General features: G+C 40.4%; 1 protein-coding gene across 1 annotated transcript in view; it reads right to left on the bottom strand.

Annotated features, from left to right (window-relative positions):
• Positions 1-14300, bottom strand: part of ryr2b (ryanodine receptor 2b (cardiac)) — an 81442-nt gene extending 67142 nt beyond the window's left edge. Inside the window, exons 1-17 of the mRNA XM_086171952.1 lie at positions 14213-14300; positions 12132-12251; positions 11887-11991; positions 8854-8928; positions 8666-8744; positions 7521-7633; positions 7211-7334; positions 6822-6918; positions 6659-6733; positions 4849-5005; positions 4579-4743; positions 4327-4448; positions 3532-3697; positions 3324-3459; positions 2643-2738; positions 2361-2479; positions 2004-2137 (exon numbers count right to left, since the gene is read on the bottom strand). Coding sequence (XP_086028078.1) covers positions 2004-2137; positions 2361-2479; positions 2643-2738; positions 3324-3459; positions 3532-3697; positions 4327-4448; positions 4579-4743; positions 4849-5005; positions 6659-6733; positions 6822-6918; positions 7211-7334; positions 7521-7633; positions 8666-8744; positions 8854-8928; positions 11887-11991; positions 12132-12251; positions 14213-14260 — 1931 coding nt within the window. The 5' untranslated portion in view covers positions 14261-14300. The remainder of the gene's footprint in view (positions 1-2003; positions 2138-2360; positions 2480-2642; positions 2739-3323; positions 3460-3531; positions 3698-4326; positions 4449-4578; positions 4744-4848; positions 5006-6658; positions 6734-6821; positions 6919-7210; positions 7335-7520; positions 7634-8665; positions 8745-8853; positions 8929-11886; positions 11992-12131; positions 12252-14212) is intronic.
• Between the last annotated feature and the right edge of the window lie 1507 nt (positions 14301-15807).

Genomic DNA, 15807 nt, shown 5'->3' on the forward strand with positions numbered 1-15807 from the left:
AACGGGAAATTGGCTTGTGCAATTGCTTGGTTTGTCCTACAGGTAGCCCTCCCATCGCCCCACTCCAACCCCCTGGAGGAAATGATAGTCCTCATTACAAGTAGATTACTGAATACTCATCATCAAATTGGTTTTTAATTGCAGAGCTGTACATCTCAGCGGAAAATGCTAAGATGCTCCTTACCAGATGATCTTTTAAAGGCAGAACGGCAGAGGCAATGAAGAGACGGTTTTGAGAGGGAAACATAACTCATCATTAATTCGAGGGAAACTAAGCAAATAGAAGTGGCACGGCGAAGTAAGGACTCAAGTATTACTCATATGAAGGATACGGAAGTTATTACAAATGGTAAATTTGGAGTGCGCCTTGGTCCCGTGGCGGTGAGATCCCCGCCGTTGACAAGGAGCGCCGTGCAAAAATGAATTCATGAGCAAGCATGTGAGAAGGGACACAAAGAAAAACACTTATCCACATATTCTCCTTGTGTAAAGAAGGGGGAACGCGGTCTCCACGCCGCACAGCAATTTCAACCGCGCTCTACTGTTATTGTCCCGTGGTAACGTGGTTTTCATAAACACTTGGGGAGCCAATTCAAAGGGCAGATGCCGAAGACAGAGTGGAGATATCAAAGTGTGAGAACGGCGTGCTGAAGATTACAATGGCGTCCTGTATACCGATGTTAGTCAATTATGAATGATAACCCACACCCTGCCAGCATTTTTAGCTCCAGGCTTTCTTTGTGCGCATTCATAAATCGGAAAGACATTGGAAAAAAGTGCACGATGGTTCAACACCCAGGTGCGTAGGACACAAGTTGAGCAAAAAGCAGGCTTAATAATGTTCATACTTTATGGTTGAAACCAATCCACTCCTGGTCTTTGCATTGTCAGTATTGTCAAAATTAAAAATATTGTACATACATATATATATATATATATACACATTTATATATACGTCACACAAACACTCTTGGTCTTTGCATTGTCAGTATCATCAGAATTAAAAATCTTGTACATACATATATATAAACACATTTATATATACACGTCACACAAACACACACACACACTTATTTTTGTGAAATGTTGCTGTCATTTCCAGACTACAAGCCGTTACTTTTTTCCCCACACGCTTTTGAACACATCGGTTTATACAATGATGCAGCTAATTTATGATCTTTTTGGGGCTAACGAGCTTCATGTTGCCAAAATATTTAGCCTCGTCATATTTGACCAGTGAAATTACCGAGAAATTCTGAGACTGTTCAATTCCGACACTGAGGAAGATAACTTTAATGAATTTATTGTGCAGGAGGAAGACAAAAATAGTAGTCACCTGGCGTACGACAAAGCAGGGACAGAAAGTGGATGGACAGATGGACTTTTTCTGGTCTTATGTATTATAAATCTTTTTCATAAGCCGTGTTACAGGCACTGTTCAGAAAAAAATGAATTCCACCATGTATTTCTGAATGCTACCGTTTTGTATTTCATTAAAAGTTTAAAAAAGGTTCATCTCATGTTACAACATAGACGACAGCAGCCTACAGGACTGTCTCAGAAAATTAGAATATTGTGATAAAGTTCTTTATCTTCTGTAATGCAATTACAAAAACAAAAATGTTATACATTCTGGATTCACTACAAATCAACTGAAATATTGCAAGCCTTTTATCATTTTAATATTGCTGATTATAGCTTACATCTTAAGAAAACTCAAAAATCCTATTAGATCAAAATATTAGAATATCATGAAAAAAGTATTTTTTTTGTTTTTTTAATTTGCATTACAGAAGATAAAGAACTTTATCACAATACTCTAATTTTCTGAGACAGTCCTGAATATATGTACACATACATTAATTTGTTTATTTTTAGCCGGTGCGGCTTATATTCAGGTGTTTCTCAATGGTCCGGAAAATACAATACCAAAAAATTTAAAACAAAGTAGCAAAAAGTTGGCCAATATTGGTTTGGTTCTATTAAAGGGGAAACTTTCTGACCTGGTGACCTGATTGACAAGACGTGTTTGGAGCAGCAAATCCCTCTCCGGTAGCAACTTGTCACAGATGAGGTTCTGATTGGCTCGCACGGCGACACCATGGCACACACACAGGGAGCTCAGCACCTCCAACACCTGAAACACAACGAGTCAATGCTTTATCAAGGATTCGATCATAAACCCCAATGAATGGTGTCCAACTTGAGTGACCAATGTAGAATAACCTGAAATCAAGCAACATCGAACCATTCAACTGAATAGATTTTGAACAAAAACATTGACAGAATGTGTTTAAAGATAGTTATAAAATGGTCATTGTATTTCATGTGTTTATTGAACAAAACTGATAAACTCTCACCTTGTGGTTGCAGCCATGCTTGTCCAGGAAAGAGATGACAGATTGAATATGCCCTTCTTTGATGACATTGAGGGCCTCTGGGCTTTCCACCAGGACACAGTGCAGCACCTCCAAAACCCCTGTTTATAGCAATTGGCAATTATTCAGTTGGTGCAAATGACAGCTTGCTTTTATTGTCCATATGTCTTTGCTATGTTATGAAAAAAAAGTCTTGGCAAGCGGTTGTAAACATTAAAATGCTTCTGCAAAGGGAGAAAAAAAAAAGTTCTCAGGCAAACCGACCAGAAGAGGCCTCGAGCCGGTCGAGTCTGCTTATCAGCCAGTCTAGTGAACCAGAGAAATGGGCGCAGTTTCCTTGGTTTCCCCGAAGTAAAGATGCTGCACGGGGAAAAATACAAGGAAAACATAGGTGGATATTTTGGATAATACATCAGCAGTCATGGCCACCAGTGCAAACAAGGCCACCAGTGCATACAAGGAAAACATAGGCGGATATTTTGGATAATACATCAGCAGTCATGGCCACCAGTGCAAATCCAAACATGGTCCGCACGGTTCGTATAAAGTCAGAGAAACAAAGCGATATTTGGGGGAAATTACTTAATATACAACTGTGAACTGAAAGCTGAAAGCCTGAAATAGAACTTTTAATCATAAAAACAAGATGTATGTGGAGGTTCTCAGTTCCAACCCTCACCCAAGAGGATTCTTCAGTTCCGATGACCTGCAGAGAGTTTCCGGGTCACCTGCCTAAACCCTGGCGGTTAAATTCGGAAACACCCCTCAGGCCATTAGAACTGAAGAAGCCTCTCGGACGAGGGGTGAAATATCTTCAAGTGAAGAAATTCAAGTCCAGTTGCCGCAACAAAATTTCAACAAGAATTCATAAAAACAAGTGTTTCACCCTTTCATGATAACATCACATCTTGGTAAATATGTTCATCAATATGTGTTAATTCTTACCCAGTAGTTCATAAAAGTGGTTGAGAATGGTCTCCCACGCTTCCGCTGTTTCACCCTGTGGAGCTTCAGCACAACACGAAGCGCTGCTGTATTGGTGCAGTCGGTCGATGCATTCTACCACCAGATCTATGACACCCTGAGAGGAGAGGAGAGGTGAACGCCTGGACGCAGACAAACGCGATCGGTTTTAATCAATTCAAGTTCCGACCTCCTTTTGAAACATGTTCTGCCGATTCTTTACTGTCGCGCTCCTTTCCTGTTCAGCCTCGTGGCCGAAGTCCTCCGGAGAAAGACGGAAGTAGTTTTTCAGATCCCGCAGACCGCAAGTCACCGTCTCCATTGACAGACTGACGGGACTGAAACCTGTGAGTTTCCTGAAGAAAATATCAATGGAGACCCAACAGAGTAAAATAAATAAACAAGTCACTGAGGACTGGGAAATTGGGCTCTACAAAATGTGAATATCGTTTGTTTTTTATTTGATATGATTGCTGATTGGCTTGCCTTCCCAAAGGCAAATCCAACAAGAGATCTTGTAGGTATGCAAAGTCATTGTACTATCCTGTTTTTATGAGCTTGTGAATATTTAAATACTGAATAAAGTTTAAACCATGTGCGATCTGTGCTTGAACTCAACAATATAAATCTGTGTATCGAGCGACTCTTCAGGAAGCCACGTACAAATTTCGGTTGGTCTCTAGTTATGGTGCGGGACATATATTCTCTTGACAATTTAATTAGAAAAAGAAATGGTATATTTCTAAACGCTTTATCACCTCTGCATCGATTTAGCTGAAATGTAATACGGTTTCGGTCACACAGAGCTTTCTCGAGGTAGATATCTTTTGATGTTGCACAAGTACCGCATCAAGTATCACTCTCACAGACTGTATGCTAAGCTTAACAAATCTAAACTAGTCTGAGATAAAGATAGATTTACAATAAAGATGCAGTCCTCTATATATTTGTGGTTACCAGAAAGTCTTGATTTGGTATCGGGTACCTGATGAAGTTGCCAAAAAGATGAATAGCACTCCGAATGAGTCTGGCGGTGTGAGACTCCTCCCTCTGAGAGCGAGACAATGTGAGTCCATCGTCCATATGACCCTCGGTGTGCAAGATGGCCTGGGAACACATCAAAATTTTACTAGTTAATAAATAGGTTTTGTTCAACTGTGATTTTCTAAGCTAGGACATCAGTATGATGCATAAAAAATCTGCTTTGAGTGATCAGTAGCAGTTCAGTTAGGCGTACCCTTCGCTGAGCTCCCCCTACGCGGGCAGATTTGGCATCGGCTGTTTGGTAGGTGAGCCACAGCCCCGAGTCCACATGCTGAATGTAACAAATGGAGTCCCCATATTTGATCTGAGGGGATCCCATTCCATCAGCGTTGGTCTTTGATGCGTTTTCAAGTTTTTCCTAAAATAAAAAAATGTTTTCCAAAAAAACTACAACCAGTATGCTTGAATGAACAAATGATTAAATCGCAATATCTGTGCAGTGTGTTTGCGCTCGTTTCCTGACCTTTGCGGATCGGATGCAGAAGGAGGTTGTGTTGACGTCGGCCTTCTCCCTGTCGACCAGATGGAGACCTCTGTCCTCCGTCAGGCCGAGGTATCGGCCGGTCGTCACGTGACGGAGTCTGAAGGGCTGCCCCCAGCCAGTGTGCCCGCCGCTCCACCTGGGGGACACCAGTTATGGGATGGGGGTCTTTTCGAGCAAAACTCGACGCGTATTTTCACGACTATAAGGGGCACATAAAAGTCTTAGATTTTCTTCAAAATGTGCGGCGCGCTCTATAGTGCAGTGCGCCCAGTGTGCATAGTAGAAAACACCATGAGAACATTATAGGGGAAGTGTGGGCATTGATTGTATATAAAAGAACGGGTATGTGCGTTATGCAGAACATCGTTGTTTTAACAACCCTGAAAATATCGCCGACAAACACATCCAGCCCAGCCACATCACCAACACGGACGAGGTGCCGCTCACTTTCGGCATCCCGGTGAGTCACACTGTGGAGAAGGAGGGGGACCAGCATGATAGTGATACGCACAACGGGGTACGAAAAGTCTTCTTGGAGACCACGGTTTCACTAAGAGTGGAAGGCAGTGCCGGGCGAGTTCCGCCACAATTTGTGAATGGATTGTAGATGCTCGTGCTAACGTGTCTGCTGGCATTGCTGTTCAAGCTTTTGCAAAAGCCGGCATTGTGTCCGAGGAGCTGCACGGCACGGAAAGTGACTCTGACAGTGAAGAAAGCGAACCTGGTATGTTTGATGGAAATTTAGTGCAGCTGTTCATATCAGAAACAGAGGATGAGGACTTCGATGGGTTTGGTTGATGACAATTACTGGTGGAAAAATGTGAATACCAAACTCACTTTAGCTCCCGCACTACTTTTAAAATACGCAAACTTGTATGCTTGTGTGTGTGTTGTTGCTGTAAGGTGGATGTAGTAGAGGAGACCATGAGAACGTTAAAGAGGGAAGTATGGGCGTGGATTGTATATAAAACCTGCGCCCTATAATTAGGTGCGCCTTATATGTGTGTTAAATACAGTAATGCCACACATAACTGAGACTGCGCCTTTCAGTGCGGTGCGCCTTATGGGTGTGAAAATACGGTACTCAGTCTTTTCGCTCAAATGGCAGAAAGGTGAAAAGGAAATTTAATTCTAGGCTGGGCTAATTATTTATTGTTAGCTACAGATTAAAGGATATCTTTTGCGCTGTAAAACAAAAAAAACATTGTAAATCATTTTTGTAAAAATTTACAACAAATAAAAAAAAAAACGTTTAATTTGTGTATTACTTATTTATTAATTATAAATTAATTGCAGGGGTTGCTGCGGCTCAGTTGCACATCCTTTCAATCTGAAGTTTTGTGGTTCAGTTCACGGCACCTCCTGTCTGCATGCATGAGAGTCCCTGGGCAATGCACCTTACCCCAAGACGTGTCAGAGTGCGAGTGTGTGTGCACGTAATTCGGTGGAATGAGCTGTGAAACTGCAAGATCATTTATATCGTATATTAATGTTAATTTTTACAGTTTTAATATGAATATGCATCTACTGTTGTCAGACAGTCAGTCAGTCGGGGACGTGTCTGTATCATGATTTCCATATTCGAAAAAACATTTGAATTAAAGGTGGGAGAGGGTGAAAATACACCCGCTATCAAATACCATTTTGCAAATTTCACATCAGAAAGGATCCTGTGAGAGGCCTCGGGAGAAGAAGAGCTCTCCTTTCGCACAAGTGCCGTGGGATTCGGCGCTGAATGTCAGTGTTTCACACAGTCCAGCCCCCCCCCCCCCCCTCCTCATTTACTTACATAACACACAGAATCTCCAGCCTCCAGAGAGAGCGGGCATGGCTTGAGATGGATCCTCTCTCGTAATGCATTAACCTGCATTAAGGGAGAAGACGTGACCACAGAGGGGGGAAAGGACAGTATGTCTGACTGACACGGGAGGGAAACGGCCGTTTCAACGGACCTCTGAAGCTCCTCGTCCTGCTCCGTGGAAGGAATGGTCAGGCACGCGTCGCTGTGGCTGTGGAGTAACCGCAACGTGTCACCCCCTTTCAGATAGCCTGGAAGCAGCACAGCACATGCAGTCTTCGTTAAAACGCACACCATCCAGGCTATTTCAGCGGGGGTAATCACACAAAGCAGCGTAAAAGATACGCGTGATGGTTACAAGGCCCAGCTCTTACGCTGAATAATTCATTTCGAACATTTACAACAATCCCATTACCGTTGCGCTTACTTTACAAAAAGCGCCACTTGTAGTCAGCGTCGCCTTCAGATCGCAACAATGAAATTTAAATACATCAAATATTGTTAGATAGTATATTGACAAAAAAAAAAAAAAAAAAATCCTGCCTTGAGCAATTCCACCCCCGGAGCAGATGGGAGCTACTCGCCAGAGAGAATGCTGGAAGGCTGCGTTAACAATCAGACTGTCACTCTGTCTTTTGTTGTCAAATGCGGCGCCAATGGAAAGATGCTGGGAAGAAACAAAACAAAAAAACAGCAGGGACTCAATGACAAACACGACTCGCGATATTCTTCTACAACAGCAGATTTTAGCTGAAGCGAAGATATCCGCAGTGAAAACGGTTTGCCAGATTTGTTTTATTTATGAGAGTATCTCATATAATGGAATGGATACTTTATTTTCAGGTAGACTCACGAGGTATCTCTCAGAGGCCACGCTGACCAATATGAGATCATCACCCACTCGTACTTTCTCGCCCTCTGACCTCTGCCTGGATGCCGGATGAACCGTCCACCAACATGCCTCACCTGAGACACACATAACGCATGTATTTATTGGTCATTCGTCTAATCCAAACTTTTTCCTGCGAGGGCCAAATAACTTTTCAATAACTTGGTAACAAAAAGTGTAACGATCGCGGAGGTGTCCAAACGTAAACCGAGGAGCTCCGCTGAACGCCACAGGAGATCTTTCCTACCTGAGGCTATCAGACTTTTTAATTCCTCTCCCTTCAGCCGCAGGGAATCTCAAAATCTTAAATTTTTTTCATACTCGTGGGCACTCCTTATCTTTCACTTGGTATTTAAGACCTTAAGACACTTTATAGTCTTCACTTGTTACTTAAGACACTTTATAGTTTATTTGTATTTCTTAACCCCCACTTTTTTTTTAGTGTTTATACTGTTTATACAATGTTCTACTATTATTCATTATTGTTATGTTTTTCTTTCAACTCTGGCACAACAATTTCCTTCAGGATAAATAAAGTTGTTCTTATTCTTATTCTTATTATTCTCTTAAACATTTATTGCTTTCCAGAAAGCCACACATTACCAAAAGTTAACCCTTTCCGGGATCTTGACAGGAAAAAAAGAAAATCAGAAAATAAATAATAACATTATTAATGAAATAGATGACACCATTTATGAAATAAATAATAACCAAATAACCCTTTTCAAGCTTTTCACAGAAAATAGACCACGGAACATTAACTTTCTTGTAGACACAACTGTTTGGTCTCTCATATCAAATTCACTGTGAAAACCAGAAAGCGAGCAAGCTATGAAACCGAACTGATACCAACACCTCCCAATACAACACATTTCACTGCCAGTATGGTTGTAGAACGGATTTTATCCCAGTAGATTTCATTATGATTATATTTTTATTATTATTATTATCTCTGGTATTGTTTGGGGGCCAGGCAAACTGTGGAGGCGGACCGTAGTTTGGGGACCACTGGTCTGATGGTTTGCCTGCGACTCGAATCGATGCAGCCGATAACTTATATAATAAAAAATACGCAGATGTGGTAGAGATGCATCTCCAATGTCAAATACCTGCTTTATCCTCTTGCAGTCCGACGTCAAATGCAAGCTTGTCAGTGGAAGACTGGGATGAAGATAAGCAGCAGAGATACTGGGAGGAAAATTATTTCATTGAAAAAATAAAAATAAAAAAATAAAGCATAATTTTATAAAGTAAATCAAAACTTCATGTAGCCAGACATGAAATAAAGACAACCCACCATGCCACTGTAGGAGTGCTGGAACAACACTGCCTGACCGTAGAGCAGAGTGCGATGGCTGCCTCCAGCTCCCACCTGTAAACAACAGTAACATGGAACAGCGTCTCTCAAACTAAATATAAATTACTTCTGGAAAATATTTAGAAGATGTTGTACACACAAAACATAAAAAAAAAAAAAAAAAAATGTATTTATATCAGGGGTGTCAAACTGATTTTGGCTGGGGCCCACATGCGGCCTGATTTGATGTCAAAATCATTACCTAGAAGTAAACTAAGACCAAATTTTTCCTTTGTTTTAGTGTAAAAGAGGTAAACAGGTAAATTATAAAAATCTTTATATGTAATGAACTCCTCCTCTAAAAAATACATGATGAATTAATATTAAAAAAGACTTGATGAAATTACACCCCAAAAATATTGTTAAGTAAAAGGAGAAAAAAAAATTTCACTGTTGGAAAATTTTCCACTTGAATTTATTAGAAAATGTATTGGTAGCATGTATAAGAGGAGGTATAATGTTTACAAGGCTAATAATGGTGGCTATTCTGGTTATTGAATTAATTTTTTAAAATTTTGCCTGTGGTTTTTTTTTCTATAGTTTTTGTGGTTTTTATAGAAATAAGAAAAGACAAGATTGTTTGAACTATGTTTTTTCATCAAAAAATAACTTGTTTTCAAATTTTGAAGCAAAAAATACTGTAAACACTGTATAAAACCCCCAGATGCATGTAAGAAAAAACGCACAGGCCGCACTAACAAAGATTTGATTTTAAGGCTGGGGGCCATAAAATATTGTTCCAAGGGCTGCAATTGGTGAGTCTGAGACCCCTGATTTATATGAATCCACTAACGATCACATTGAATCATTATGAATGGAAAAAAAAATAAGAATACTGGACATAGTCACTTGGCCCAGAGGGTGCTCGGGAAATTACAGTGTTTGTCAGGCTGAGGCTGGAAAAGCTTTTATTTCATAAATAACTAAAAGCAGTGCCTTGCAACGGGGATCGAGGGGATCACACCAGGTGAAATGAGAGCAAGGCTCTCGCATCTCGCGGTTCTCGTGACTTTTACGTGGGTGCTACCTACTCATAAATCATATCCTGTATCTCAAAAAAGCAACTAGCAGTTTTATTATTTGATGCAATCGAAACAAGCCGTTCCGTCGAAAAATATGGCCCTTAAAGGAAAGGTTTCATGTAAAAAAGGGCAAAGTGGCAGTTGCAGGATCTCTGCTCACGGCTTGATCTCCGGCAGTGGAGAACTTAATTAGCTGGCGAAAACCTTGTGATCTGAAATCAGCGTTGCACTTTTTCCTGCTAATATGCTCTATCCTGTGAGGTGGGTAAGGCTGAGACTTTATCAGTAATTGTAGGTCACACTGGAAAACTGCTTGATTTCACGGTCGTGTAGCAGCAGGTTTTCCCATTTATTTAAGAAGACAGGGTATTCCATCAAAACAAGGGACAGGTATAAAGTATTAAAGTATTGATATTACTTATATAGAACAAAAAAACTGGAATCTAATTAACTACAACTGCAGTTTGTGATACAGAATATGATTTTTTTAAAAATGTGGCAAATTGTGGCAAATATAAATTCATTCAATATCTATACAACTTATCCTGCATTCGGGGTCACGACAGGGATGGAGCCTATCCCAGTTCTTCCAGGGCGAGAGACAGGATTCACCCAAGAAGAGTCACCGGTCGATCACAGGATGCATCTCATTCACGGATCATATAGCAATCTACAACCAATCACTCTCTCTATATCACGTCCTGGAAACACATAGAACCATTCACCCTCTCATTCACATATCATGTAAGGATATAAAACTGTTCACTCTCATTCATATGTCCTATACAGCCTGCAACAATTCACCTTCTCATGCACATGCACACATCACAAAGAGATATACAACAATTCACTTACATTCATATGTCCTATAAAGCCATACAAGCATTTATTTCACAAACAACCTTCATTCATTCATTCACTTCCTATAAAGGCCAAATTTCACTATTATTGACAAGCTAGTCACAGAGTTCCACTCTACTATTCACTTTCTCATTAGCTTGTCATGTTGAGACAAACATTCCTTCATTCATTCATTCACCCAGCTGTCCACTGGTCACCAGAGGATCACATATAGCAGGGGTCACCAAACTTTTTCCTGCGAGGGCCAAATAACTTTTCCCGTCTCTGACGGGGGGCCGGGCTAGTTTGTAACAAAAAGTGTGACGATCGCAGGGGCGTCTAAATGTAAACATTTGTTGTTTTCCAGAAAACCACACATAACGCAAAATTAACCCTTTCTGGGATTTTGACAGGAAAAAAAAAATCAGAAAATAAATCGTAACATTATTAATGAAATAAATAATAACCAAATAATCCTTCTCAAGTTTTTTACAGAAAAAAAGGCACAGACTGCAGAAGGGTAGGATAGAACGCTACATTCTATGCATATACAAGTCACGATTACATGGCCAGAATAAAAGAAAAATCATAATGCATCTCTGGTATTGTTCAGGGGCCGGGCAAAATGTGGCGGCGGGCCGTATCCGGCCCCCAGGCTGTAGTTTGGGGACCACTGACATATAGAGATAATAAATCCAACAATCACATAGAGAAATACAACTTTTCACTCTAATCCAAATGTCAAATAGTGATATAATCATTCACTCAATCATTCACATGCCAAATAAAGACATACAACCGTTCACTGTCACTTACATCATAAAGTGATATACGTCCATTCACCCTCTCATTCACACAGTCTGTAGAGACACAATTCACTTGTTCACATGTCCTATAGAGACACACAACCATTCACTCTCATTCACAAATGTAAACCATTCACTCTCTCATTCATACACCTGGGCAATTTAGAGTCTCCAAGGAACCGCCTGCTTGCTTTTGGACTGTTTGAGGCAAATAGGAGGTCTGCAATTGTCAATCCAACCCGGGGGCTTGAATCTTGGAAAATAGTTCTCCTGAAACAATTGAATTAGAGACAGTGGTTTCTCACCTCTGCAGCCACGGTGCCACAGTTGGCCAGCGTCTCCTGCAGAGCTCGGACTGAGAGACACTGGGCCAGAACCAAGCCGCATACAGACAAGTCTGGCGGAACATTCTGTTACAAACAAACCAAACAGCACAAATCAATGACGGGGCTCCATGTGTGACCTAACAATGAGCTGAGTGAAAACACCCGAAAAACACTGATGATGATGACTTAAAAAAAAGAAAGATATCAATGACTTGGAACCGAACCTTGCTGTTTGAGGTGGGCTCGAGTTGGCAGACTCTGCTGCCAAACCCCTCTGCAGCGATGCACAGTTTCACGTGTTCCGTCTGGGAGATGAAGGTGCTCTGCAGAACCACCTCGTCGCCCTGGGGGAAACACACACCACAGTCAAAAAAACCACAGTAGGGGATTCCCGGGCCAGGCTTGGTGTTATGGGGGGAGAATAATAACGCTGACGATGATGATCATAATAAATATAATAAAAAAATCATGTGTATTGTAAAATAATAACAACAACAATAATAACAATAATAATAATAATAAATTAGTCCATTCATAATTCTGAAGCCACTTTTTTAAATGTTTCAGCGCAACTTGTTGGAATATGGAAACATGTCAGATCCACAAAAGTCGTTTAATCACCATGGAGTAAATTGCTTCCACTTGAATTTAACTATATTTGATAATGTGATTTTAATTTGATTCCTTGCAATGTTGCAGTTCACATTTTGCTTTTTCTTAAAATGTAGCGCTGCAGCTTTGATTTATGTATTATGTATTTATGTATTTCCATGTGATAATTTTTCATCTGTAATTTTGATGTCTATTTAATGAGGATTTCCCAGTAAATTTCATATCTGGATAATTTTGTGTTGATTTAAGATTTTTTTTTTTTTTTTTTTCAAAACTCATTGGCTGTCTTCTTTATTTATCTATTTATTTATGGGATTTTTTTTCCTCTGAATTCTCATGTACTTTTCTTCTTGAAAGCAAAGTTGTTTTCTGGTGGATATGTTTCCTTAGGGGAAAGAGCATGGTGGAATTTAACACTAATATCATTACTGATTTGAACTGAATGCAATAAGCACTCTACTGCACAGCTGTCTTTGAATATTTGAGATATACAGCCAAGCCCTCACATTTATTATAAAAAGGAATTTATTTAATTTACATTTTCATGAGGGATGAATACTGGGTGCAAAAATTTAACTTCTAGATGTCTCATCCAAAGGGAATAGAAATCAGTAACCAACATATTTGTTGGCGTACACTCATCTTCCAAAGTTTATCTCAAGCACCCCTGAGACAGTGAAGCATTTGCAGAAACTTTGAAAATATCCGGGGAAGACAAACTGCACTTACAGTAGATTGCTGTCGCCAAGGGTTTATCTTATCTTAATTTAAATGCCAAATGGACAGCGTCGAAGGATTCAGGCCAACACGTCTATTAAAAGAACTTTAAAAGAGACCGATCTCCGGCCGGTTCAACCGACACCTCTCCAGATCCTGGCTTCTCAGTGCCATAATTGGAAGACACTTCCCCGTCTGACCCCCGATTCACCCTCCTTTCCACTTTTCATATCAGAGCTGCTCTGCAATCAGTCAAAGACACTGTCCGACGGTGAGATACTACGGTGCACCGAGACCGCCACGGGACCCAGCTCTCCGTCACAGTATATTTGACAAGTAAAAATTCATGGCACAGCCGGAGTTTAATACAAAAGTCAAGAGGCCTGGCATACAAAGAGATGTGTCCATTAACCTGACATAACCTTTTTAAACTCTTGATGTGAATCTGTACATTTCATGGCATAAAGGATGTTTGGTGTCCTTCCATAAGGGGACCTCGTTTTGTTAACAGAAAAATTGCCTGGCATGTGGATTTAGCAGCCGTCTCCATCACGATCAGGAAAACATGCATGGGTGTGGTGGGTGCACTTTGCAAAAAAGATGGGAAATTACCTGGCTGAGCAGTAATTGATAAACTATGCTTCTGAAAGAATTGAATAAATACTTGTGTTACTTTATACTCTTATATATACAGGATTTTTTTTCAATCGTTAAAATGACGAGCGCATCCTTTGGTGTTTATCAAATAAAAATGATTGAAAGTACAGTAGCTTATATACCTATTCCGAAACATTTTAAAGTGTGCAACGTGGGTGGGAAAATAAATCAGAGACACTTTTTTTCAATGTAAGTTACGTAATACACAAAAGTTGGACATTTTGACAGACTAGTGATCTGGAAAGTGCAAAAGATCAGATCTTTTTGGGTAGATCTAATTCGCTGAAGTTACACTTATTTTTGTCTTTATCCGACTCACCGTTCGTAGAAACTGAAATTCATCCTCACCCTCGCCTGGGTCAGACATGCTGTCAAATCGGTGTCCCCTGGGAGTGTGAGGCGGTGGAGGCACCGCAGGGGGGCAACCGGGTGGCTATCTGCCGCATGAGGTCTTCAGACCAGTAACGACAAGATGCGCTGACAGTGATGCGTGGGCGGAGTCTGCTGTTAACTTCCATCCAGTGCAGCTGGTGCAGTGGCAAGAATTAGCAAACATGAATTATTCATTCATTCGTTACTGCTTATCCTGCACTCCGGGGTCGGGATGGGGTCGGAGCAGTCATTGGGCGAGAGGCGGGGTTCACCCCGGACCAACCGTGATCACAGGGACACGTGCACTCGTTCACACCAACGGGCAATTTTGATTCTCATATTGACCTCTTGCATGCTTTTGGATTGTGGGAGGAAACCAGAGAACCCACCCGGATGGGACAAACTCAACACTAAAAGCCCCCCCTTTTCGGAATTGAGCCAAGGACCTTTGTGTTCTGAGGTGGAAATGCCTCCCAGACATGAATTAGCAACCAACAAAGCGGTTTTGCTTAGGTTTAGGGCTGAAATTGGAAAGAGATACTGAATTGAAATGAAGTCTTTAAGGTTCTATGTATATTAAGGTACACAGGAAGTACCAAAGCCTGCATAATTTTATAAATGGGAAATAAATCTTTTGCTGATATTTAAAATCCCAGATGCTCACAGGCTCCCTTTACAATACTTGGATGTATGAATATTTTTCATTTCAGGAGTTACTGATAGGATACAAGTTGTCTCCCACTTGAAAATCTCTTCTGCGTGTCAACACATTTGGCTGTCTCACATGTTCAAATTACGTTTTTTTTTGTTTGTTTTTTTTACAGAATCGTAATTTTCTCCGAACAACATTTGATGCCGAATTTTCTCTGGATTTTCAGTGATCGAAGGAGAAAAAAAACAAAAGCAGAAGCTCCAAACTTCATTTGTCTTCAGTAAAAAACTTTTATCTACAATATTGTGGAAGTGTGACCCAATAATAAAATAAAAAAAAAGAACTTTGTGAGGACTTTAGGATTTTTTTTTTGTTACAAACCAGATTGATTAAATATACCCTGATGACTTATAATTTATTTTACCACACATGAAGTTCACCTCAGATTGTAATTCGAATGGGGAGAATTTAACCACAGTAGACAAGATCACACAGCCTTCTTACATATTGTCCTCTCAATGGGACCCGAATTTACCAAAGATATCAAGATTTAAAAAATGATTTAAAAAAATTTAAAATTATAGATTAAGTGGTAATTATATAATTTTCTTATCGTATTCTGTGTAACCAGTCATCTTGTTTTTGTAACCACACATGTCTCCACCTGCTGGCTGTTAGAAGGGATGCATTGTGGCGCCTCAGTGACAGGGTCACCTGCCTGACCTGGAGGTTCTGTCCATGAATTGCACAGTCTGTTCTCACACTCTGTAAAAATATTAATTTTGCCGCAGCTGCTATTACAGTCTTGGCTGTCCAGCTGACTTTCATGCATTAAGCAGTACAGGGGAAGGTTCATGGTTTGGCTTTCAGAACTGATTTTTATCTGTCAT

The sequence above is a fragment of the Fistularia commersonii genome, chromosome 2, assembly GCF_037954325.1.
Source record: "Fistularia commersonii isolate RoL2024-O1a breed Wild chromosome 2, RoL_Fcom_v1.0, whole genome shotgun sequence".
Lineage (NCBI taxonomy): Eukaryota > Metazoa > Chordata > Actinopteri > Syngnathiformes > Fistulariidae > Fistularia > Fistularia commersonii.